Genomic DNA, 27,711 nt, shown 5'->3' with positions numbered 1-27,711 from the left:
TCATGCTTTACACCACTTCCTTTGATAAAGCAGGAGTTCTTTGAAATACGACAAAATATGTGACAAATCTTTTATTTACACCAAGCAGGAAGCAAACAACACATTTAAAGCATCTTATCCCAAACTATTCTAGACCAAACAATCAGCTTTTATCTTATCTGTGATGTTTTTAATACATGAAGCGCAGCAAATTTAACACAATTAAAATTACTATTTATACGCAGATAACACAAAGCAAAATATCCTTTAGTTCTGGCTAACAGTTAAAATGAAGCTTTTAATGAATCATCATGGATGTGATGAAGCTCAGTGCAGTGCGGCGGCAGCAGAACGTTCTCCATCATTTTCAAAGCTCACTGTGTCGTCATCAGCAGCAAAACGAACCTGAGATACAAGCAGAGATTAACTGGATGAAACTGATACAGACACTAAATGAACATCCATCTATTTTCTAACAGCCACTCTACATATAAAAGGTCTATGAATGTATTCATCATGATTGTTTCTCTTACTTTAATGTCTTTCTGAGGCTTTTTTCTTCCTGCAGTGAAAAACAGAATAAAGTGATTAAAGTGTGTAAATTGTCTCCATGGTAGCTGAGTTTCCTCACCTCTGGTTCTGATGATACCAACAGTGAGTCCAACCATCAGGATCAGTCCTGTGATCTTCAGAGTCAACATGATGAAGCTCAGAGGAGACGAGGCGGGGGGGCCTGAGGAGGAGACGGAGCAGCAACCTGATTGGATCATTTTCATCTGGTTTAGGAAGGAAATAGTTTCAACATGATGGTGGACTGAACATCAATCTGAGAGTCTGAGACTTTGGATCCACATTCAGAACCAGGAGAACCTGAACCACCATGATGGAGAAGAAAACTGGAGATAAAAACTGAGGTGTGGAAAGTTTAATTGCAACATTTTAACTTCTTCATAAAAATCAGACATCATACCTTCATGTTGGTAGTGAGCTTCTATCTTCACTTCGTTTCCTTCAACAAACTGGCAGGTGAATCTTCTGCTGCTCTGAAGATTCACAGTCAGACGAGAAAAACAACCAAACTGTCCTCCTGATTTATATCCATCACCTTCACCAGTCAGTTCACTTCCTGTCTCGTTCAACCAGAGGAGACTTTTAACTGGACAGGAACTAAACCCTCTGAATCTCAACAGAGAACAGATTAATGTTACGTCTTCATTCTCAGTTGGATCAACAGTTGGAGGAAATGAAGAGACTGAAAGGAAATAAGAGAATCTATCAGAATTAAATATTTTCTATAAAGAGAAACCAAACAACAACTTTTCTTATTATTGCCATGAATAGCAGACAAATATCTTCAGAAACTCTGAAGGTCGGCCTTTAGTAATATAACCAAATAATCTTCACCTCTACAACATAAATACCATCATAATGAGAGAACTGATCAGGTTAGTTTAGTCTCTAAAACCAGACAGATCCAGATCCAGTTCTGACTGAACTCAGATAAAAACACATCATGATCTAAACATTCAGATCCAAACAGAGATTTTAGGGTTAAGAAAAACTGAAATCAGCAGGTAGAGAGTCATTAGTTTAGATACTCACTGATCAGCAGATTTAGATGAACATCTGTGTTATAACTGCATCTGTACCATCCAGCATCATCAGCATTGATGTTGTTGATGATCAGAGAACAGTTTCTGTCCAAACTCATCCTGGAAGAACGAGGTGAACTCTGAACGATTCCTCTATGAACTTCCTGCTGAATGTTAATGTTTTCATTTCTCTTATGATACCAGTCAACAGAGGAACATGAGTCGGATGATGAAGGTCTGTTACAGGGCAGAACAGCTTCATCTCCAGCTCTGTGGTAGAGATGGACTGGAAAAAAGACGTTCCAATTATTTTATGCAACATTTAGGAATTATCCATAAAATATCAAGAATAATGTATTAATGTTATTCTACCTGTCGATGATGATGATGATGATGCAGCTGTATAAAGACAAAGAAAAATGTGAATTGCATTTTTTACAATAATATTTTAATAAAGAAATGTATCAGGGCTCAATAATTGAAACCAGATTTTTCTCTTCCAACTGCATAAACAAAACTATTTATTTACAGTTTAACTATTTTGTGTCCCAACAGATTTTAGTCATAACAAAATCTGTTGTTCAGCAGTTTTGGAAAAAAAATTACAAAATAATTTGAAAGGAAAAAAATACCAACAATAACATAGTAAAACAAATTTGCATAAGTTCTGATTATTATTTATGCCTAATGATTCAAAAGTAAGTGAAGGAAAAACCCCAAATATGAAATATCTTAACTATCTCTCTTTGCTTTGACATGTTCATATTATTATGTACATAAATTCCTCTTAGAACCACTTCATGTAAAACACTGGATTTAATCCTGTAGTGATAAATTTCTCCTCTTTCTTTCATAAATGTTGTTTCAGTGATTTAAACTACAGGAGACAATAAAAATGTTTTGAAAATTATTTGTCTGACTTAAAAATCAAAACATTTTTATTTCAGATGAATAACTTAGACCAGGGGTCCCCAAGCTACGGCCCGCGGGCAGGATCCGGCCCGCCACGTCATTTGTTCCGGCCCCCTGAACAATGCCGGATCCGGCCCGCCTGCTCATACCAGAGAGCATTCAGTGTTTTTTTTTTTTCATATATTGTATTATCTAGTTTATATGTGGATTTTTCTTCAACCACCAGGGGGGGCGCTTGAGCAGATATGGAACTAGCTTTCCCTCAATGGAATATATACTAGTCAGTCCCAGTCACCGTTTCACTCACGGTTTTTTCCATTTGCATTCTGGGTAAAAAATCTATCTAAAAGCGCGAATGTGTCGTCGCCCCCCCGCCCCCCCCCGGCTCGACAGTTTCAAAGACAGAACAGCCCCCCCCCCCCCCCCGAAAAGAATTTTCTTAGGTTTCTTTCTCCAAAAATTGAGACAGCCCCGACCAGAGAAAGGAACAGCTATGTGGCCCTCGCAGGAAAAAGTTTGGGGACCCCTAACTTAGACTTTAAACAGAATATAAAAAAATCCACAAAGGTCGACTAATTCCTGCTGTTTTCTCATTTCCTCAGTGGACGAAAGGCAACATACATGTAGGTTTGTGTTGGTAGTGAGTTTCAACCTTCACTCTGTTTCCTTCAACAAACTGGCAGGTGAAGTTTCTGTTTCTGTCGCTCTGATGCTTCACAGGTAGAAAGGAATCACAGATTCTTGGTCCTCTTGACTCGACCCAAACACCTTCAGTCAGTTCAGCTCCTCTTTCATCCAACCAGCGGAAACTTTTCTCTGGACAAAGATCCAACCCACTGAATCTCTCCAGAGAGCAGTCTAATGTGAAATAATCCTTTGTTGAATGGTCATAGAAAACTGAAAGAAATATGAAAAATGTTGTCAAAGCCTGAAAGATGAAAGAAACTTTAACATCTTTCTTAAAACGTAACCCTTTGTTAAGGTTAAGCATTAAATTAATTAATCTAATTAAATCAATTATCAAAGGTTAAGTGTCTCAGGCTGCAGACTGTAGAATATAAAAAAACACAGTAAATAATTTTGATAAATGTCTTCATGTCACTTGATGATTGATCTGAACTAATATTGCAGATCTCAGCAGGTTTTCATCATCATCATGAAAAAAAAAACAGGAAATCTTTAAAGTAAATGATTCAGTAGTTTGATCAAACGTTGATCCACCATAAGAGACAAACTGATTAAATTTAGGCTGTGTCCGAATTCAGGGTCTGCATCCTTCGAAGGACCGGTCTATGTAGGACGGGTCCTTCGAAGGCCGGGAATAAACTGAGACCGGAAGAAAAATATCTATGGATTCGGACAGTGGCGCAACTGCACATTATTCACGTGGATGCGAAAGCATAAATCCGCGCCCCCCCCCGCCCCCCGCAATGAATTATGGGATATCGTGGGCAGTGAAGGATACACCGGACCCATCCTTCAAATCTGGGGAAAAGAAGGACGCATTTGAAGGAGTCTTTGAATTCGGACAGGCCTTGTCGCCACGCTATGACGTAATCGGCCTACAAATCAGTCCTTCGAAGGATGCAGACCCTGAATTCGGACACAGCTCTAAACATCCTCAGCACAACGTTCACTCTGATGAGCGACTTCCTGACGTCATCACAGCTTGGCCCCGCCCCCTGATCAGACAGGAAGTAGGAGGAACGCAGCAGATGATGACAGGTAACACAGTTAAATCATTCAGGTCTAAATACTCACCGGATAAAACATTCAGATACACAAAACCATCTGAGGAGGATCCAGATCTACAGATGTAGAGTCCAGAATCTTCATCAGGTTGGATGTTGGTGATGGTCAGAGAGCAGCTGCTGCTCACATGTAACCTGTAAGCTCGAAATAAACTCTGAACATCTGTTCCGTTCCAAACCTCCTGCTGAGTATTTGGGTTTTTACCTCTGTTGAAAAACCATTTAACATCAGAGCAGGAGGAAAATGATGAAGTGTTACAAGGCAGAACAACATTTTCTTCTTCTCTGTGATAGAGATGAAGTTCTCCTCCTCTGGTTCCTGCAGCAGAAACAAAGACACATTAAAGTTTTACACATTTCAACATTCAGTTATTTATTTATGCTACATAATGTTTGATTTATTGTTATAACATTTTATTCGCATCATTTCAAGAAGCTATTGTTGATGTTTATAACAGTTATTAGCATTTTAATCCTTGAAAACGTTTCTATATATTTGGTCCAAACCTGATTAACTAATACACAACTTGTTGTAAAATACAGAAATAAACCAAAGAATCTTTAATTTTTCTCATCTTCATGTGAAAGAAAACAGATCTTTACCTTCAAACTGAAGCACAACGACCAGAACCAGAACCAGAACCAACATCTCCTGTCCGTCGATCAGCTGCTGAACTGAGAGACTTTTCTCTGCTGCTGATCTGAAAACACTGATGATGTTTCCTGGTTGCGGCTGAATTAATGATTGAAGTCAAATATCCATCCAAACCCATCCTGTCACTTTGCTCTTATCAACTTCATCGTTTCCAGAAACTGACAGAAAACCACCAGAAACAGCAACCAGCAGAAACTTAGTTAGAAACAAACATTTAAACCACATTTAACTCTTTCACCCTGAAACACTCAGATCAACTAAAGTGAATCATGTTTTAGCTGAATAACATGAAAACTAAGTTTTATTTCCTGCTCTTTAACTGCATATTTTTGTACAACTTGTTCTAGTTTCCGCTGCCTGAGCAGTCAGAGATAAACTGATGCATATTAATGAGCTGCAGTCGGTCCACTAGCAGCAGCAGATGGAGCAGATAAACCGAGTCAGAACAGAATCCAAGCAGGTCCAACTGGATCCTTACAGCAGAAAATATAAATACTTTAGAATAAAAATGTTTACTAGAGCATTCACCACTTATACTACAACTCCCAGAATGCTCTGCTGCTCAGTCGGCCATCTGTAAGCCTCCTGTTCTGTGGACATTAAATGTGACCTGATGCTCCAACCAGTCAGATCAGTAGAAGAAGAAATGCCAGCTGTCTGGACCAGAGTCCATCAGAGTAGATCAGAGAATCAAACTGAGCTTTAATGATTGTTTCCTTTATCAACGTTTCTGATACTTTAACATCTGGACATTGACTAAATTATTGTTGTTATTAGAGGCAAAACAGTTTTTGTCTGGTTGAAGACATTAATGCCACAGACAGTTTTGGTCATTTGATGTGTCCTTTAAAGTGATTTAGAAGTTTTATTTGGATCAGATCTGCATTGGTGTTATAACTGAGTCGCCTGCATCTGATTGGCTGTTCAGCATCGTTATGGCGTGTATGAGGCTCTGATACAGCAGCTTAGTGCTGCGTCACGAGTCTCTGTTATCTGATGAAGTAAAAAAAGATCAGAAACATATCGATGCAGCACCATGAAGGCCTCAGATTCCTGTTTGAAGCAGTTCAGAGATCAATAAAACCTCTAAACTCAACATGAAATGAATAACTAATAAATGTGTCGTACAAATACTTCTTATTATCAGAGCACCAGCTGCTTCATGTTCCCAGCTCTCAGTGTTATGACTGTGATCAGCAAACAGACTGAATAAACTTCAATGCTGAAGATTTATCATGTCACCATAACACACACCGGCTTATTTCTAAGTCAAAATATTAACTTAGAAACAACCAAACAATGCAAAGGTTTAAAGATGTTTAGAGCTTAAATCTTTATGATGTTATGTTACTTTTGAGCAAATGTAAATGTAAAAACTACATAAAAACTGAGGTGTGGAAAGTTTAATTGCATCATTTTAACTTCTTCATCAAAATCAGACATCATACCTTCATGTTGGTAGTGAGCTTCTATCTTCACTTTGTTTCCTTCAACAAACTGGCAGGTGAATCTTCTGCTGCTCTGAAGATTCACAGTGAGAAAAGAAACACAACCAAACTGTCCTCCTGATTTATATCCATCACCTTCACCAGTCAGTTCACTTCCTGTCTCGTTCAACCAGAGGAGACTTTTAACTGGACAGGAACTAAACCCTCTGAATCTCACCAGAGAACAGATTAATGTTATTTTTCCATTCTTTGTTGGATCAGCAGCTGGTGGAGATGAAGAGACTGAAAGAAAACAAGACAATTCCATGTCTTTACTAAACCAACTAATTTTAACGTTTTAACGCTGTTCTGTGGAAACATTGCAGACTAACTACTCACTGATCAGCAGATTTAGAAACACATCTGTGTTATAACTGCATCTGTACCATCCAGCATCATCAGCATTGATGTTGTTGATGATCAGAGAACAGTTCAATCTGGACAGACTCAGACGAGAACAAGAAACAATTAAAAGATTTAATGACAGCAATGAATAACAGTTCTTTGGCGCTCGGGCCCCGGCAGCTGATTTGAGCTGAGATTTGATGTGAACTCGATGAACATCCCGATAACTGATTAGGGATGCTCTCCCCCGGGGCCCGACACTGGTGGTGGTGGTCAGGAAAGGTTCCATCCTGGAGAACCGAAGGATGAGGGTGGAGATGGGGAGGTGGTGGGTTGAACGCAGCTGGGAAGCGTCTGACGGTTTGGGTGTGGATCCTCTTATGAAGAGCCTGATTGCTGATTGAACGTGCAGGGTGAGGTCCAGGCTGAGGACGGGGATGAGCATGACGTCAATGGGTGAACGGAGGGGGCGGAGTCTTCCAGCTTGAACCTCTGCTAAAGCTCCATTTCAATCTGGACAGACTCAGACGAGAACAAGAAACAATTAAAAGATTTAATGACAGCAATGAATAACAGTTCTTTGGCGCTCGGGCCCCGGCAGCTGATTTGAGCTGAGATTTGATGTGAACTCGATGAACATCCCGATAACTGATTAGGGATGCTCTCCCCCCAAAAAGGGGCCGAGGCCGGGGCCGAGGCCCGAGGAAAGGTGGGACCTAAAACTCGTGTGCTGACTTGAGAATGCAGGGAGAAAAGTACAATACGGTTGAAGACTAACGGATTGCAGAAGACCAGAAGGAGAGAAGCTGGCAGGAGTAATCCAATTTGATAGAGGGGTTTTCATGAGATCATGATGCACAGCTGAAGAATGAAGGCCTGCTCAGAGAAGGGGCCGAAATAATACGAGGCGTGAGAGTGAAGATAGTTGAAGGTGTGGAGCCAGGCTGGGGATAGGATCAGCTAGATGACAAAATCACCTGGAGAATGATGGGGGATAGGTGCCCACTGTAAGGGAGCCAACACTGAAAAGTATGAGGGAAAAGAAAACCAACTGAGACATGGGCCAACATTGAGAGAAAGGCTGGGACATGGGCCAGCAGCAAGGGCAGGAGACGCTGGGACATGGGCCAGCAGCAAGGGCAGGAGACGCTGGGACATGGGCCAGCAGCAGGGGCAGAGAACGCTGGGACATGGGCCAGCAGCAGGGGCAGAGAACGCTGGGACATGGGCCAGCAGCAGGGGCAGAGAACGCTGGGACATGGGCCAGCAGCAAGGCAGGAGACGCTGGGACATGGGCCAGCAGCGAGGGCAGGAGACGCTGGGACATGGGCCAGCAGCGAGGGCAGGAGACGCTGGGACATGGGCCAGCAGCGAGGGCAGGAGACGCTGGGACATGGGCCAGCAGCGAGGGCAGGAGACGCTGGGACATGGGCCAGCAGCGAGGGCAGGAGACGCTGGGACATGGGCCAGCAGCAAGGGCAGGAGACGCTGGGACATGGGCCAGCAGCAGGGACAGGAAACGCTGGGACGTGGGCCAGCAGCAGGGACAGGAGACGCTGGGACGTGGGCCAGCAGCAGGGACAGGAGACGCTGGGACGTGGGCCAGCAGCAGGGACAGGAGACGCTGGGACGTGGGCCAGCAGCAGGGACAGGAGACGCTGGGACGTGGGCCAGCAGCAGGGACAGGAGACGCTGGGACGTGGGCCAGCAGCAGGGACAGGAGACGCTGGGACGTGGGCCAGCAGCAGGGACAGGAGACGCTGGGACGTGGGCCAGCAGCAGGGGCAGAGAACGCTGGGACATGGGCCAGCAGCAGGGACAGGAGACGCTGGGACATGGGCCAGCAGCAGGGACAGGAGACGCTGGGACATGGGCCAGCAGCAGGGGCAGGAGACGCTGGGACATGGGCCAGCAGCAGGGGCAGAGAACGCTGGGACATGGGCCAGCAGCAAGGGCAGGAGACGCTGGGACATGGGCCAGCAGCAGGGGCAGAGAACGCTGGGACATGGGCCAGCAGCAGGGGCAGAGAACGCTGGGACATGGGCCAGCAGCAGGGGCAGAGAACGCTGGGACATGGGCCAGCAGCAAGGCAGGAGACGCTGGGACATGGGCCAGCAGCGAGGGCAGGAGACGCTGGGACATGGGCCAGCAGCGAGGGCAGGAGACGCTGGGACATGGGCCAGCAGCGAGGGCAGGAGACGCTGGGACATGGGCCAGCAGCGAGGGCAGGAGACGCTGGGACATGGGCCAGCAGCGAGGGCAGGAGACGCTGGGACATGGGCCAGCAGCAAGGGCAGGAGACGCTGGGACATGGGCCAGCAGCAGGGACAGGAAACGCTGGGACGTGGGCCAGCAGCAGGGACAGGAGACGCTGGGACGTGGGCCAGCAGCAGGGACAGGAGACGCTGGGACGTGGGCCAGCAGCAGGGACAGGAGACGCTGGGACGTGGGCCAGCAGCAGGGACAGGAGACGCTGGGACGTGGGCCAGCAGCAGGGACAGGAGACGCTGGGACGTGGGCCAGCAGCAGGGACAGGAGACGCTGGGACGTGGGCCAGCAGCAGGGACAGGAGACGCTGGGACGTGGGCCAGCAGCAGGGGCAGAGAACGCTGGGACATGGGCCAGCAGCAGGGACAGGAGACGCTGGGACATGGGCCAGCAGCAGGGACAGGAGACGCTGGGACATGGGCCAGCAGCAGGGGCAGGAGACGCTGGGACGTGGGCCAGCAGCAGGGACAGAGGAAAAGCCAAAAAACAGAAAAAGAGTTAGCAATGGAGAGAGAAGGAAAAGTCAAGAGGGGAAGTAATCAGTGAGATGATAAAGAGACTCAAGACTTAGGATGCGGTAGAAGGAGTGTGCTTGTGATGCAACATGTAGGTGGGAGCATGGAGGCGTGAGAAGGAAAATGGTACAAATCACTGGATAAGAATGCTTGCTTAGGCAAGAAAAGACCAACCACCACCAGCGAAATGTGCAGTGCTCACCTAGGCACTGAGGGAGCCCTCGCTAATAAATTACAGAGCGAGACCTGAGATTAAACATGAAGTGAGCGATGCCGTCTAACGGCTGAACTGAACTGGGCAGAGGTGGAGACAGCTCATCAACAACAGTCAAAATGATCATGGGTGAAAAACAGATAAGATTAAAGTCGGTTGATGACATGAAACGGACTGGTGAAGGTTCAGCTTTATAGTAACCCACGACTGATGAGAGCGACAATTAGGGATTGCTTGCGGAGTTAGCCCCTCAGGAAACGGGTTATGGCTGTGGAACAATTTCGTAAAAAGCTGGAAACTCGAGCTGCTGAAATGAAGGTGAAGCTGAACCAACTACATAGGAGATCCCCCCCCAAAAAAAGGGCCATGCCCGACGGACTGAATTTAAAATGAAAAATAGAAAGAAAATACTATCTAAACTCATCAAAAAGCTTTGACGTGTAGAGATGTGCCACTCGAATGAACTACACGGACCTGGCAATGGGGTTGGGAGTTTAGACTAGAATGGCTGAGAGCTTTAGGATACCTGCAAGAGCTGGTTGCCGTAGTGACAGACCCACAAGAATGACTGGTAAGAGTCTAAAGGCTATTGGCCCAGAAGTGAGACTGGAAAGAGCACATTTGAGTATGGGAGCGGGGTAAGTGAGAGAACCGACTACATAGCCTGAAAGTGGCAGGATGGCCTGGGAAATAATCTGCCGATTCTGGGAGATCTTGAGATAAAACTGAGAAGCGACCCATGGGACTTGAACAGGACACATCAGAATATGGAACAGCTTGGTTGATAGCGGCGAAGCAAGTAGACCAGGAATATCCAGAGTTCAGCTAAGAAAAACCTAAAACTTGAGCTACGAAAAGGATCACCTGCTGGAATAGCGACTGCCAGACCATTTAAATCCTCTGGATTGTTCTGAACTGAGCTACCGGAATGAAATATGAAACAACCACTATACATTGCGCATGTGGAAAATGCCTATAAATCGAATGCTTTAAAAAAAACACCACGTCTTGCATCGAGACTAAACCAGTTCTATTTAAGGTTGCTTTGATAAGTAGTGAATGGACACGAGCAAAATTTTTTTTTTTTTTTTTTTTTTAGAAAATGATTGGACAATGCCCTCGTCAACAAGAATTTAAGGCTGATTAATAATTAGCAGAAGCGCTGGACAGACTCAACCGAACTGAAGAGGAATTATTAGTCGACTTCATGTTACGTTAGCAAGCCATTCTACTACACGTATTGCATCGCAACAGGGTAAAAGTCCACAATTATGGACAATTTATGCCTCATGCCGCAGTATGAGAAGGCCAGCCGAGACGCGAACCCCTGCTCCAGACAAGATTAGCTGATTGAATTGACTGTTTAGGTCATGATAAGGAGTAAATTTAAAATATGCCAATTTTAAAAACTTGCCATGTCTTTATTGGAAAGCCTAATTATAGTTCTCAGATTAATAACTTATTCTGTCCTGTTAACCTTTATGTTACCTGTAGATAAAGTAGATTGTTTGCAGAGATCTTTTGAACTGCTCTTTGTGTGGGAAATCATCAGGAGAAGTTCCAGCTTTCACACTGATCTGTGAAAAGCCTTGAAACAGCAGGAGTCCAGGCCAGTAGAGGAGAAGCTCTGCTCCCACTTGTTTAGATAAAGGTGACAATTTGAGCTTGATCTTGAAAACAAATTGCAGGGAGTGTCTAACTCTAAAGAGGATCGGAGACAACTCCTGGTTGGATGAGCAAAGCTATGCCTTATTAGAATAAAAAGTCTAGAATACGCCTTTACTATAAAACTTTGTACACAGCAGTAACTACTCGGATTTGCTCTTGTAATTCTCCAAAGACGTCTAAGCACGTCTTTGCTTCTTTCTTCCTTCTTCCATTTGACTCAGGTAAATTAATGCATGTCTCTGTTCTGCAGTTCTGTTGTAATTTCATGTGCGTCTTCTTTGGATTAAACTCTAATTCTGAGATGTCTACACTCGTTTTCTGTGTGATTTAACTCGGCCGCCGGGAGAACCTGGGATCCGTGAGAAGATGATGGAGCCAGAGTTTTTCCAAAATTACAACCTAAAATCTTCAACAGGCAGAATTAATCTACGTAGCTGAACATACACAACGACAATGGTCACGGGCGTCTTGTTAACGAGCTTAAGGGGTTGTATTGAAATTAGTCATAACTAAGCTAACATCACCTGCATCCAGCGGCATTACTCTACTCGGTCGGTTAAATTACGCAAAGTATTGGCGTTATACTAGCGGCTCCTACGCCGTTGGCGACTGGTGTGAACGTCTCCGGGCTTAAGTTGCGTTTGAAATAGATGATATGTTAACAGCGCATAAAAACCGTTTTAATTGCAGAACAAGGTTGCAGAGAACGCGATAAGGGAGATGGAGGAAACTCCGGTACCAAATCGATGCAGGAATATAAAAGAGTTGGCCATGTAGGTAAAATACGGGGCTTGCAGAACAGCTGGGACACAACTGAAGTGTCCGCCCGTGCTGCCGGGCCTGGGTAGCATAAATTATAATACAGCTCAGACAACAAAGAATACTGCGCTGACTAGCGACGAATAACTAATGTGAAGCGGATAGATAACTGCGGTGACCAAACGACCAGTTAAAGATGGGCTGCACTGCTCGCAGTTGAGTGCACATGCATCTGCTATTCATACGATAGACATCCCTCCAAGGCAGACTGGATTCTGACATCCGCCTTGCAGCTCTTACGCAACAGCTGGTCACCTGCTGAACCAATGTTATGTTTAAAGGCGCCTCGGAGAAACAGGTGACGATGGTTTAACTAAGTCAATGTTCGGATAAAAGTCCTTGAACATTAGAACCTGAGTGGCGCATGTATATACGGCCAAAGTGTTCGGGAGGCGATAAACTAATGAAAAGTGTCTGCGTTACGAAGTATTGCGAGACTCGAATGAGACATGAGAATGCTACGTCTTACCCTGGTAGCCTGAAACAGGCGTAGTGAGGGAAAACCAGAGAGGTGTTGCTGAGCGGGCTGACAGCGACCATGCAGGAGAGGGAAATAGTAGGCATGCTGATCCTTAGCGTGGCACTGGTGTGAAGGCGCTGAGGTGAAGACGACGGTGCGGGTTGAAAACAGTGGGATCACGTGTTTGAAATCATCGAGGAATCTCTTGCATCTGAGGAGCATCCCGACAGCCTGAGACGGGCGTAGAGGGGGAAATCCGGAAAGGTGCTGACCATGACGACATGCGGAAGTGAGAGAAGCTTGGCGGGCGAAGGAAGAAGCCTTTTGCTGCTTCCATCAGATCCTCCCTTTTGATTCTGTCGTTTTTCTTTACGTGGCATCTTTAAACAGGCTGTTCCCTCCACGTAGAGCTCCGCAGTTAGCTACCTTGTCTCACGACTGTGCGGGAGGTAATCCGTCGTGCATCACGGGCCAAAGGGGTCAAAGTAAACGAGGTGACCGGAGGGCTTATGTTTTTCCGGAGGTGGATCGTGGAGTAAGTGAAATTCTAGACAGGTGAGAGATAGGCGGGAGAAGCTGCTTGAAATGATCGAGGCTGGGGCCGGGAGAAATCTCTTGCATCCGGGGAGCGTCTGAGGGGAAAAAGAAAGGACCAACGCAGGATGCGAGGTCGAAGGACGGGGAATCACGAAGCTGTGGAGGAGCTGAGACGTGCAGATGAACGGATTGAACGCAGCTGGGAAGCGTCTGACGGTTTGGGTGTGGATCCTCTTATGAAGAGCCTGATTGCTGATTGAACGTGCAGGGTGAAGTCCAGGCTGTGGACGGGGATGAGCATGACGTCAATGGGTGAACGGAGGGGGCGGAGTCTTCCAGCTTGAACCTCTGCTAAAGCTCCATTTTCTGTCCAAACTCATCCTGGCAGAACGAGGTGAACTCTGAACGATTCCTCTATGAACTTCCTGCTGAATGTTAATGTTTTCATTTCTCTTATGAAACCAGTCAACAGCAGAGCAGGAGTCGGATGATGAAGGTCTGTTACAGGGCAGAACAGCTTCATCTCCTCCTCTGTAATACATATCAACTGGTTCTCCTCTGTTAACTGCAGGAAAAGACATTCAGAAAAATATTTAACATTTTGTGCTCTTCTGTCTGTATTCACTTGAAATATAGAATTTGTTTAAAATAAAAATATATATATATAAAATGCACTTTTGACAATTATTTAATGAAAGAATAAATGAGTGGTCAACAATTGAAACCACAGATTTTTCTTTTCAAGCTGAGCAAATAAAAATGCTTTTATTTATACTTTGACTACTTTGTGTCCTGTTACGACTCTAAAAGATGCTAAAACTTTTAAGCAAGTTTGAAAAAGATGACAAAAGATTTTTTTTAAAAACAGAAAGACTAAAAATTGCATAGCAAAATAAAAATGCAAAAGAATTGACAGTTATTTATGATTAATGATTCAAAAGTAAGTGAAGGAAAAACTCCAAATCTGAAATATCTTTGGTTATCACTTTGTTTTCACATATTTTTCTGTTATTATGAACATAAATGCCACTTAGTCCCCCTGCATGTAAAACACTGGCTTTAGTTTTATAGTGATAAATTTGTTCTCTGTTTTCATAGAGATTGTTTCAGTCATCTTCAGCTGGAGGCGAATAAACCGAATGAAAAATGAAAATCAATCTGAGAAACTTTCAGTAGAGTGTTAAAGGGTTAAAGGTTATTAAATAAATAGCAGCAAGAGAAGATTATGATAAAACTTTAGATGTCTTTAGTCATCTTGAAAATAAATGATTCAGTTTTTTGATCAAACGTTGATCCACCATAAGAGACAAACTGATTAAATCTAAACATCCTCAGCACAACGTTCACTCTGACGAGCGACTTCCTGACGTCATCACAGCTTGGCCCCGCCCACAGGTCAGACAGGAAGTAGCAGGAACGCAGCAGATGATGACAGGTAACAGAGTTAAATCATTCAGGTCTAAAAACTCACTGGATAAAACATTCAGATACACAAAACCATCTGAGGAGGATCCAGATCTACAGATGTAGAGTCCAGAGTCTCCAGGATCGATGTCGTGGATGATCAGAGAGCAGCTTCTGTCCATATTCAACCTGTAAGCTCGAGATGAACTCTGAACAACTTTCCCATTCCAAACCTCCTGCTGAGTATTTTGGGTTTTATTTCTGTTGTGAAACCAGGTAACATCGGAGCAGGAGGAGGAGAACGATGAACTGTTACAAGGTAGAACAACATCTTCTCCAGCTCTATGATGGAGATGAAGTTCTCCTCCTCTGGTTCCTGCAGCAGAAACAAAGACACATTAAAGTTTTACTCAATTTATCCTTCACAAAACTGTGAAAGCCTGTACCTCTTTATTTATGTTACATCATGTTTGAGTTATTGTTGTATATGTCCTTTTATTGACAGCTAAGACATGTTTATAAAAACAGTAATTAAAGTTTTAATCTCTGTCAGAAGTTTGAGACAAAGAAAATATATTGGATTCAAATGTTTTGACATTTTTTTGTGTATCTGGTCAAAACCTGATTGACTAATATATAAATATTAATTCTCATATTTCCATAAAATATCAGTTAGTCAAAGTTTTCTTTAATTTTTCTCATCTTCATGTGAAAGAAAACAGATCTTCACCTTCAAACTGAAGCACAACAACCAGAACCAGAACCAGAACCAACATCTCCTGTCTGTCCATCAGCTGCTGAAAACTGTGAGAATTTTCTCTGATACAGATCTGAAAACACTGAATGTATTTCCTCTTTGCTCTTATCACACTTTCTGGTCACTGACAGAAAACCAGAAAAAGAAGCAACAAATTGCATAACTTCATATAGAAATGATCAGACAAACTTCATTTAACTCATTAACTTTGTAACTCTGAGAGTCTCAGCTGAAGGATCTGCGAGGAAAGAACATTAAATATCAGACTAAAGTTTTATTCTTTAATTGTATTTTTATACAATTAAAGAAGCCCTTTGCTTCATGCATATTAATGAGCTGCAGTCGGTCCACTAACAGCAGCAGACAGAGCAGATAAACCGAGTCAGAACAGAATCCACAGTGAATCTCTTACAGCAGAGGCTGCAGACAAATTTGTCCTGTGAGAAACTTTCTAATGTCTCCTAGAGCTGGACGCTGGGAAACAGCCCAATCACTGCTGATACTACAACTCCCAGAATACTCTGCTGCGCAGTCGGCCATCTGTAAGCCTCCTGTTCTGTGGACATTAAATGTGACCTGATGCTCCAACCAGTCAGATCATAGAAGAAGAAATGCCAGCTGTCTGGACCAGAGTCCATCAGAGTAGATCAGAGAATCAAACTGAGCTTTAATGATTGTTTCCTTTATCAACGTTTCTGATACTTTAACATCTGGACATTGACTAAATGATTATCATTAGAGAAAAATTGGTTTTATTTGGTTTAAGGAATTAATGCCACAGACAGTTTTAGTCATTTGATGTGTCCTTGATTGTTAAAGTGGTGATTGTGAATTTTAATAGGAACAGATCTGCATCAAAGTGAGATATTTGATTCATCTGCATCTGATTGGCTGTTCAGCATCTGGATGGTTTGACTGAGACGATTCAGCAACTCAGTGCTTCAACATTTAAAGGAGAGTAAATAGTTTGCAAACAACTGTTGTTGTACAAGACACAGAAGATTGAGAGCATTTATTTTTAACTACTTTCATTCAGACCTTTTGGAATGATTTGTTGCTGCTGTTTTAAAAAATTATGTTTCCCCCTTTGACACTTAAAATGATTAAATTTGGTGCTTTTATTTTAAATAAACAAGATGATTCTGTCATTAATTTGACTGGGATTAATTTTTGTTAGAGGAAATTTACTGTTTTCAAATTCCATGAAGTTGGTGAAGAAATCAACATTTTTACATTTTTCTTTGTCTTTATATTCATATGTAAACATGGAGATTTAGTGTGTTTACTTTTTAACCCTGAAGTTTATGCTTTATAACCTACTTGTTCAAAATTGTATTTGTTTAATCTGGGAAACAGTTTTATGACATAATTAGTAAAGAATGTCTGTTTGTGTTTTTTTGTTCAGAAAAACAAAATGCCACTTTTTTAAAACTTCGAACTTCAACTAATCTCCATATTTTCCTTCCTGTTCCTTCTCTTCTCTCCTCCCACTTTCTGGACTTTAACCAATAAGAGATCAGTAAATCCCTCATGCTCTACACCACTTCCTGTCATAACACTAGTTCTTCAAAATAAAACGAAATATGCAATAAAGCTTTTATTTGCACTAAAAAGGAAGCAAACAACATATTTACAGAGAAAAAGCTTCTTTTCTAAAACAGCTTTTAAATTTATTAATATGGATTTAAAATATTAAACAATTAATCTAAAACAACTAAAAATTACTACTCATACGCAGATAACTCAAAGCAAACTATCCTTTAGTTCTGGCTAACAGTTAAAATGAAGCTTTTAATGAATCATCATGGATGTGATGAAGCTCAGTGCAGTGCGGCGGCAGCAGAACGTTCTCCATCATTTTCAAAGCTCACTGTGTCGTCATCAGCAGCAAAACGAACCTGAGATACAAGCAGAGATTAACTGGATGAAACTGATACAGACACTAAATGAACATCCATCTATTTTCTAACAGCCACTCTACATATAAAAGGTCTATGAATGTATTCATCATGATTGTTTCTCTTACTTTAATGTCTTTCTGAGGCTTTTTTCTTCCTGCAGTGAAAAACAGAATAAAGTGATTAAAGTGTGTAAATTGTCTCCATGGTAGCTGAGTTTCCTCACCTCTGGTTCTGATGATACCAACAGTGAGTCCAACCATCAGGATCAGTCCTGTGATCTTCAGAGTCAACATGATGAAGCTCAGAGGAGACGAGGCGGGGGGGCCTGAGGAGGAGACGGAGCAGCAACCTGATTGGATCATTTTCATCTGGTTTAGGAAGGAAATAGTTTCAACATGATGGTGGACTGAACATCAATCTGAGAGTCTGAGACTTTGGATCCACATTCAGAACCAGGAGAACCTGAACCACCATGATGGAGAAGAAAACTGGAGATAAAAACTGAGGTGTGGAAAGACAAAGTGTCCAAAATAATTATGTTAAATTTAAAATGCTCCAGTTTAATCATAAGATTAAATATTCACACATAAGTGACATTGCAACATTTTAACTTCTTCATAAAAATCAGACATCATACCTTCATGTTGGTAGTGAGCTTCTACCTTCAGTTCGTTTCCTTCAACAAACTGGCAGGTGAATCTTCTGCTGCTCTGAAGATTCACAGTCAGACGAGAAAAACAACCAGTCTGTCCTCCTGATTTATATCCATCACCTTCACCAGTCAGTTCAGTTCCTGTCTCGTTCAACCAGAGGAGACTTTTAACTGGGCAGGAACTAAACCACCCGGGTCTCACCAGAGAACAGATTAATGTTACGTCTTCATTCTCAGTTGGATCAACAGCTGGAGGAAATGAAGAGACTGAAAGGAAATAAGAGAATCTATCAGAATTAAATATTTTCTATAAAGAGAAACCAAACAACAACTTTTATTTTTATTGCCATGAATAGCAGACTAACATCTTTAGTAATTACGAAGGTCGGCCTTTGGTAATATAATTAAATTATTTCAACCACTACAACATAAATACCATGATAATGAGAGAACTGATCAGGTTAGTTTAGTCTCTAAAACCAGACAGATCCAGATCCAGTTCTGACTGAACTCAGATAAAAACACATCATGATCTAAACATTCAGATCCAAACAGAGATTTTAGGGTTAAGAAAAACTGAAATCAGCAGGTAGAGAGTCATTAGTTTAGATACTCACTGATCAGCAGATTTAGATGAACATCTGTGTTATAACTGCATCTGTACCATCCAACATCCTCAGCATTGATGTTGTTGATGATCAGAGAACAGTTTCTGTCCAAACTCATCCTGGAAGAACGAGGTGAACTCTGAACGATTCCTCTATGAACTTCCTGTTTATTATCCATTTTTTCATCTCTCTCATAAATCCAGTCAACAGAGGAACATGAGTCGGATGATGAAGGTCTGTTACAGGGCAGAACAGCTTCATCTCCAGCTCTGTGGTAGAGATGGACTGGAAAAAAGACATTCCAATTATTTTATGCAACATTTAGGAATTATTCATAAAATATCAAGAATAATGTATTAATATTGTTCTACCTCTCGATGATGATGATGATGATGATGCAGCTGTATAAAGACAAAGAAAAATGTGAATTGCATTTTTTACAATAGTATTTTAATAAAGAAATGTATCAGGGCTCAATAATTGAAACCAGATTTTTCTCTTCCAACTGAATAAACAAAACTATTTATTTACAGTTTAACTATTTTGTGTCCCAACAGATTTTAGTCATAACAAAATCTGTTGTTCAGCAGTTTTGAAAAAAAAATTACAAAATAATTTGAAAGGAAAAAAATACCAACAATAACATAGTAAAACAAATTTGCATAAGTTCTGATTATTATTTATGCCTAATGATTCAAAAGTAAGTGAAGGAAAAATCCCAAATATTAAATATCTTAATTATCTCTCTTTGCTTTGACATGTTCATATTATTATGTACATAAATTCCTCTTAGAACCACTTCATGTAAAACACTGGATTTAATCCTGTAGTGATAAATTTCTCCTCTTTCTTTCATAAATGTTGTTTCAGTGATTTAAACTACAGGAGACAATAAAAATGTTTTGAAAATTATTTGTCTGACTTAAAAATCAAAACATTTTTATGTCAGATGAATAACTTAGACTTTTAAACAGAATATAAAAAAATCCACAAAGGTCGACTAATTCCTGCTGTTTTCTCATTTCCTCAGTGGACGAAAGGCAACATACATGTAGGTTTGTGTTGGTAGTGAGTTTCAACCTTCACTCTGTTTCCTTCAACAAACTGGCAGGTGAAGTTTCTGTTTCTGTCGCTCTGATGCTTCACAGGTAGAGAGGAATCACAGATTCTTGGTCCTCTTGACTCGACCCAAACACCTTCAGTCAGTTCAGCTCCTGTTTCATCCAACCAGCGGAAACTTTTCTCTGGACAAAGATCCAACCCACTGAATCTCTCCAGAGAGCAGCGCAATGTGAAATAATCCTTTGTTGAATCGTCATATGAAACTGAAAGAAATATGAAAAATGTTGTCAAAGCCTGAAAGATGAAAGAAACTTTAACATCTTTCTTAAAACGTAATCCTTTGTTAAGGTTAAGCATTAAATTAATTGATCTAATTAAATCAATTATCAAAGATTAAGTGTCTCAGGCTGCAGACTGTAGAATATAAAAAAAACAGTAAATAATTTTGATAAATGTCTTCATGTCACTTGATGATTGATCTGAACTAATATTGCAGATCTCAGCAGGTTTTCATCATCATGATGGAAAAAAACAAGAAATCTTTAAAGTAAATGATTCAGTAGTTTGATCAAACGTTGATCCACCATAAGAGACAAACTGATTAAATCTAAACATCCTCAGCACAACGTTCACTCTGATGAGCGACTTCCTGACGTCATCACAGCTTGGCCCCGCCCCCAGATCAGACAGGAAGTAGCAGGAACGCAGCAGATGATGACAGGTAACAGAGTTAAATCATGCAGGTCTAAATACTCACCGGTTAAAACATTCAGATACACAAAACCATCTGAGGAGGATCCAGATCTACAGATGTAGAGTCCAGCATCATCAGGTCGGATGTAGTTGATGGTCAGAGAGCAGCTGCTGCTCACATTTAACCTGTAAACTTCAAATAAACTCTGAACATCTGTTCCGTTCCAAACCTCCTGCTGAGTATTTGGGTTTTTACCTCTGTTGTAAAACCATTTAACATCAGAGCAGGAGGAAAACGATGAAGGACTGTTACAAGGTAGAACAACATTTTCTCCACGTCTATGATAGAGATGAAGTTCTCCTCCTCTGGTTCCTGCAGCAGAAACAAAGACACATTAAAGTTTTACACATTTCAACATTCACAAATACAATCATGAAGGAGAAATTAAATTGTGTGGTTATTTATTTATGCTACATAATGTTTGATTTATTGTTATAACATTTTATTCACATCATTTCAAGAAGCTATTGTTGATGTTTATAACAGTTATTAGCATTTTAATCCTTGAAAATGTTTCTATATATTTGGTCCAAATGTCAGGTTCTGGGTTTCTCTTTAAGAAAGGTCTCTCCCCGTTGGGGAGAGGCCTGGAGTGGAGCTGCACGCCTGAAGCCAGTTGGATCATCAATCGAGAGGATTTAAGGAGCCATCGGACCTCTCCTCTCCGCCGGATGATTATCCTCCCACGGTAGTCTCTAGCTCGCTAAAGCCTTTTGAAAACGCTAGTCTTTTTGTGATTCTCTCGAGAGTATTTCTGCTTGTAGACCTTTTTCCCTCACCAGCTCTCTGTTCATTCACTTTCAGGATCTGGCCACCTTTCACTGACGAACCTACCTGCAGCTTTCAGAGCCCACCTGCCTGCCCGCTCCAGCCCACTGCTCGATCTCGTCCTTCCCCCCCCCCCGTCAGAAGCCGTTCAGGAGAACGTAAGCTGGAACTCGGTTCCCTATCGCACTTTGCCCTCCTCTGGCCAGACCTTTAACCTGTTCTCTCCGCTTCCAGGCGTGACTCGGACCTAGGTCCTCGGATCAACTGCAGAACCTGAGATTGTTTCTTTCTTTAATAAAAAAGAAATAGTATTCACCAGTTGTTTCCGGGTCTGATTCTGCATGTGGGTCAGAGGTTTACCCTCCGTTATGACACCAAACCTGATTAACTAATACACAACTTGTTGTAAAATACAGAAATAAACCAAAGAATCTTTAATTTTTCTCATCTTCATGTGAAAGAAAACAGATCTTTACCTTCAAACTGAAGAACGACCAGAACCAGAACCAGAACCAACATCTCCTGTCCGTCTATCAGCTGCTGAACTGAGAGACTTTTCTCTGCTGCTGATCTGAAAACACTGATGATGTTTCCTGTTTGTGGCTGAATTAATGATTGAAGTCACATTTCCATCCAAACCCATCCTGTCACTTTGCTCTTATCAACTTCATCGTTTCCAGAAACTGACAGAAAACCACCAGAAACAGCAACCAGCAGAAACTTAGTTAGAAACAAACATTTAAACCACATTTAACTCTTTCACCCTGAAACACTCAGATCAACTAAAGTGAATCATGTTTTAGCTGAATAACATGAAAACTAAGTTTTATTTCCTGCTCTTTAACTGCATATTTTTGTACAACTTGTTCTAGTTTCCGCTGCCTGAGCAGTCAGAGATAAACTGATGCATATTAATGAGCTGCAGTCGGTCCACTAACAGCAGCAGATAGAGCAGATAAACCGAGTCAGAACAGAATCCAAGCAGGTCCAACTGGATCCTTACAGCAGAAAATATAAATACTTTAGAATAAAATGTTTATTAGAGCATTTACCACTTATACTACAACTCCCAGAATGCTCTGCTGCTCAGTCGGCCATCTGTAAGCCTCCTGTTCTGTGGACATTAAATGTGACCTGATGCTCCAACCAGTCAGATCAGTAGAAGAAGAAATGCCAGCTGTCTGGACCAGAGTCCATCAGAGTAGATCAGAGAATCAAACTGAGCTTTAATGATTGTTTCCTTTATCAACGTTTCTGATACTTTAACATCTGGACATTGACTAAATTATTGTTGTTATTAGAGGCAAAACAGTTTTTGTCTGGTTGAAGACATTAATGCCACAGACAGTTTTGGTCATTTGATGTGTCCTTTAAAGTGATTTAGAAGTTTTATTTGGATCAGATCTGCATTGGTGTTATAACTGAGTCGCCTGCATCTGATTGGCTGTTCAGCATCGTTATGGCGTGTATGAGGCTCTGATACAGCAGCTTAGTGCTGCGTCACGAGTCTCTGTTATCTGATGAAGTAAAAAAAGATCAGAAACATATCGATGCAGCACCATGAAGGCCTCAGATTCCTGTTTGAAGCAGTTCAGAGATCAATAAAACCTCTAAACATGAAATGAATAACTAATAAATGTGTCGTACAAATACTTCTTATTATCAGAGCACCAGCTGCTTCATGTTCCCAGCTCTCAGTGTTATGACTGTGATCAGCAAACAGACTGAATAAACTTCAATGCTGAAGATTTATCATGTCACCATAACACACACCGGCTTATTTCTAAGTCAAAATATTAACTTGGAAACAACTAAACAATGCAAAGGTTTAAAGATGTTTAGAGATTAAATCTTTATGATGTTATGTTACTTTTAAGCAAATGTAATTAATTATAGTCCATATTACTTCATATAATAAGCTCACACAGTTTTCCATCTGTTCTCTGGACAAGCATCACTTGTGTACATGAATAAACCTTGAAGCTGATCTTCACTGCCATAATTTACAGATGTGGATTCCAGGATATTTAACACCAGGAGATGGAGAAAAATTAGCTGATGGCAGCATCATGCCAGTGGATGCCCTCCTGCAGGAAGGTATCACAGCTACACAGAAAGCCAGACCAGGTGCAACAACAGCAGAGTGAACACAAAAAGTCACAATGAAATGAGAGCAACTGTTGCAAATAGAAGAGCAGCAGAAGAAAATGCTCAGTTTGTCCTCCAGTCTCTTCAGACGAGACGGATTCTGTCTTTGCTCCTCTGTCCAAAATAAGACACAGAACAACAGAAACAATGAGAGCAAAAGTTTCAGAAGGAAAACCTGAAGGCCCCAAACCAGCACAGCGCCAGATGAGGATGGAAGCGACTGAACATCAGGAGCTCACTGGTCCAAAACATGTTTGATAAGGAGAAACAAAACAACACTTTTTACTTCCTGTTCCTTCTCTTCTCTCCTCCCACTTTCTGGACATCAACCAATGAGTGATCAGCAAATCCCTCATGCTTTACACCACTTCCTTTGATAAAGCAGGAGTTCTTAGAAATACGACAGAATATGTGACAAATCTTTTATTTACACCAAACAGGAAGCAAACAACACATTTAAAGCATCTTATCCCAAACTATTCTAGACCAAACAATCAGCTTTTATCTTATCTGTGATGTTTTTAATACATGAAGCGCAGCAAATTTAACACAATTAAAATTACTATTTATACGCAGATAACACAAAGCAAAATATCCTTTAGTTCTGGCTAACAGTTAAAATGAAGCTTTTAATGAATCATCATGGATGTGATGAAGCTCAGTGCAGTGCGGCGGCAGCAGAACGTTCTCCATCATTTTCAAAGCTCACTGTGTCGTCATCAGCAGCAAAACGAACCTGAGATACAAGCAGAGATTAACTGGATGAAACTGATACAGACACTAAATGAACATCCATCTATTTTCTAACAGCCACTCTACATATAAAAGGTCTATGAATGTATTCATCATGATTGTTTCTCTTACTTTAATGTCTTTCTGAGGCTTTTTTCTCCCTGCAGTGAAAAACAGAATAAAGTGATTAAAGTGTGTAAATTGTCTCCATGGTAGCTGAGTTTCCTCACCTCTGGTTCTGATGATACCAACAGTGAGTCCAACCATCAGGATCAGTCCTGTGATCTTCAGAGTCAACATGATGAAGCTCAGAGGAGACGAGGCGGGGGGGCCTGAGGAGGAGACGGAGCAGCAACCTGATTGGATCATTTTCATCTGGTTTAGGAAGGAAATAGTTTCAACATGATGGTGGACTGAACATCAATCTGAGAGTCTGAGACTTTGGATCCACATTCAGAACCAGGAGAACCTGAACCACCATGATGGAGAAGAAAACTGGAGATCTACATAAAAACTGTGGTGTGGAAAGTTTCATTGCATCATTTTAACTTCTTCATAAAAATCAGACATCATACCTTCATGTTGGTAGTGAGCTTCTATCTTCACTTCGTTTCCTTCAACAAACTGGCAGGTGAATCTTCTGCTGCTCTGAAGATTCACAGTGAGACGAGAAACACAACCAGTCTGTCCTCCTGATTTATATCCATCACCTTCACCAGTCAGTTCACTTCCTGTCTCGTTCAACCAGAGGAGACTTTTAACTGGACAGGGACCGAACCTCCAGTGTCTCACCAGAGAACAGATTAATGTTACGTCTTCATTCTCAGTTGGATCAACAGCTGGAGGAAATGAAGAGACTGAAAGGAAATAAGAGAATCTATCAGAATTAAATATTTTCTATAAAGAGAAACCAAACAACAACTTTTATTATTATTGCCACGAATAGCAGACTAACATCTTTAGTAATTACGAAGGTCGGCCTTTGGTAATATAATTAAATTATTTCAACCACTACAACATAAATACCATGATAATGAGAGAACTGATCAGGTTAGTTTAGTCTCTAAAACCAGACAGATCCAGATCCAGTTCTGACTGAACTCAGATAAAAACACATCATGATCTAAACATTCAGATCCAAACAGAGATTTTAGGGTTAAGAAAAACTGAACTCAGCAGGTAGAGAGTCATTAGTTTAGATACTCACTGATCAGCAGATTTAGATGAACATCTGTGTTATAACTGCATCTGTACCATCCAGCATCATCAGCATTGATGTTGTTGATGATCAGAGAACAGTTTCTGTCCAAACTCATCCTGGAAGAACCAGGTGAACTCTGAACGATTCCTCTATGAACTTCCTGTTGATCATTAATGTTTACATCTATCCTATAAATCCAGTCAACAGAGGAACATGAGTCGGATGATGAAGGTCTGTTACAGGGCAGAACAGCTTCATCTCCAGCTCTGTGGTAGAGATGGACTGGAAAAAAGACATTCCAATTATTTTATGCTACATTTAGGAATTATTCATAAAATATCAAGAATAATGTATTAATGTTATTCTACCTGTCGATGATGATGATGATGATGCAGCTGTATAAAGACAAAGAAAAATGTGAATTGCATTTTTTACAATAGTATTTTAATAAAGAAATGTATCAGGGCTCAATAATTGAAACCAGATTTTTCTCTTCCAACTGAATAAACAAAACTATTTATTTACAGTTTAACTATTTTGTGTCCCAACAGATTTTAGTCATAACAAAATCTGTTGTTCAGCAGTTTTGAAAAAAAAATTACAAAATAATTTGAAAACAAAAAAAGTCTAACAATAACATAGTAAAACAAATTTGCATAAGTTCTGACTATTATTTATGCCTAATGATTCAAAAGTAAGTGAAGGAAAAATCCCAAATATTAAATATCTTAATTATCTCTCTTTGCTTTGACATGTTCATATTATTATGTACATAAATCCCTCTTAGAACCACTTCATGTAAAACACTGGATTTAATCCTGTAGTGATAAATTTCTCCTCTTTCTTTCATAAATGTTGTTTCAGTGATTTAAACTACAGGAGACAATAAAAATGTTTTGAATTATTTGTCTGACTTAAAAATCAAAACATTTTTATTTCAGATGAATAACTTAGACTTTTAAACAGAAAATTAAAAAATCCACAAAGGTCGACTAATTCCTGCTGTTTTCTCATTTCCTCAGTGGACGAAAGGCAACATACATGTAGGTTTGTGTTGGTAGTGAGTTTCAACCTTCACTCTGTTTCCTTCAACAAACTGGCAGGTGAAGTTTCTGTTTCTGTCGCTCTGATGCTTCACAGGTAGAAAGGAATCACAGATTCTTGGTCCTCTTGACTCGACCCAAACACCTTCAGTCAGTTCAGCTCCTGTTTCATCCAACCAGCGGAAACTTTTCTCTGGACAAAGATCCAACCCACTGAATCTCTCCAGAAAGCAGTGCAATGTGAAATAATCCTTTGTTGAATGGTCATAGAAAACTGAAAGAAATATGAAAAATGTTGTCAAAGCCTGAAAGATGAAAGAAACTTTAACATCTTTCTTAAAACGTAACCCTTTGTTAAGGTTAAGCATTAAATTAATTAATCTAATTAAATCAATTATCAAAGGTTAAGTGTCTCAGGCTGCAGACTGTAGAATATAAAAAAACAGTAAATAATTTTGATAAATGTCTTCATGTCACTTGATGATTGATCTGAACTAATATTGCAGATCTCAGCAGGTTTTCATCATCATGATGGAAAAAAACAAGAAATCTTTAAAGTAAATGATTCAGTAGTTTGATCAAACGTTGATCCACCATAAGAGACAAACTGATTAAATCTAAACATCCTCAGCACAACGTTCACTCTGATGAGCGACTTCCTGACGTCATCACAGCTTGGCCCCGCCCCCAGATCAGACAGGAAGTAGGAGGAACGCAGCAGATGATGACAGGTAACAGAGTTAAATCATTCAGGTCTAAATACTCACCGGTTAAAACATTCAGATACACAAAACCATCTGAGGAGGATCCAGATCTACAGATGTAGAGTCCAGCATCATCAGGTCGGATGTAGTTGATGGTCAGAGAGCAGCTGCTGCTCACATGTAACCTGTGAGCTCGAGATGAACTCTGAACGTCTGTTCCGTTCCAAAGCTCCTGCTGAGTATTTGGGTTTTTACCTCTGTTGTAAAACCATTTAACATCAGAGCAGGAGGAAAACGATGAAGTGTTACAAGGCAGAACAACATTTTCTCTCTCTCTGTGATAGAGATGAAGTTCTCCTCCTCTGGTTCCTGCAGCAGAAACAAAGAAACGTTAAAGTTTTACACATTTCAACATTCACAAATACAATCATGAAGGAGAAATTAAATTGTGTAGTTATTTATTTATGCTACATAATGTTTGATTTATTGTTATAACATTTTATTCACATCATTTCAAGAAGCTATTGTTGATGTTTATAACAGTTATTAGCATTTTAATCCTTGAAAACGTTTCTATATATTTGGTCCAAACCTGATTAACTAATACACAACTTGTTGTAAAATACAGAAATAAACCAAAGAATCTTTAATTTTTCTCATCTTCATGTGAAAGAAAACAGATCTTTACCTTCAAACTGAAGAACGACCAGAACCAGAACCAGAACCAACATCTCCTGTCCGTCGATCAGCTGCTGAACTGAGAGACTTTTCTCTG

The 27,711-nt window shown here is 40.9% G+C and overlaps 1 protein-coding gene and 1 long non-coding RNA gene across 2 annotated transcripts; both read right to left on the bottom strand.

Annotated features, from left to right (window-relative positions):
* Positions 1 to 56: 56 nt before the first annotated feature.
* LOC148153136 (uncharacterized) lies at positions 57 to 5,024 on the bottom strand. Its single transcript, XM_088001755.1, has 8 exons — positions 4,838 to 5,024; positions 4,245 to 4,553; positions 3,116 to 3,380; positions 1,582 to 1,859; positions 950 to 1,231; positions 611 to 712; positions 513 to 541; positions 57 to 384 (listed from the first exon to the last, which is right to left on the bottom strand). The coding sequence occupies exons 1-8, from the start codon at positions 4,881 to 4,883 to the stop codon at positions 307 to 309; spliced, it is 1,389 nt and encodes a 462-aa protein (XP_087857881.1). The 5' UTR covers positions 4,884 to 5,024; the 3' UTR covers positions 57 to 306.
* A 12,218-nt stretch (positions 5,025 to 17,242) lies between these two features.
* LOC148153135 (uncharacterized) lies at positions 17,243 to 17,828 on the bottom strand. The gene is made up of 3 exons (XR_015761750.1): positions 17,488 to 17,828; positions 17,390 to 17,418; positions 17,243 to 17,261 (listed from the first exon to the last, which is right to left on the bottom strand). It is a non-coding gene; the product is annotated as an uncharacterized LOC148153135 (long non-coding RNA).
* Between the last annotated feature and the right edge of the window lie 9,883 nt (positions 17,829 to 27,711).

The sequence above is a fragment of the Poecilia mexicana genome, unplaced genomic scaffold (assembly GCF_051168715.1).
Source record: "Poecilia mexicana isolate PSO_F unplaced genomic scaffold, ASM5116871v1 scaffold_21, whole genome shotgun sequence".
Classification (NCBI taxonomy): Eukaryota; Metazoa; Chordata; class Actinopteri; order Cyprinodontiformes; family Poeciliidae; genus Poecilia; species Poecilia mexicana.
Note: the sequence above shows the minus strand (reverse complement) of the source record. Positions and strands in the feature narration are given on the sequence as shown.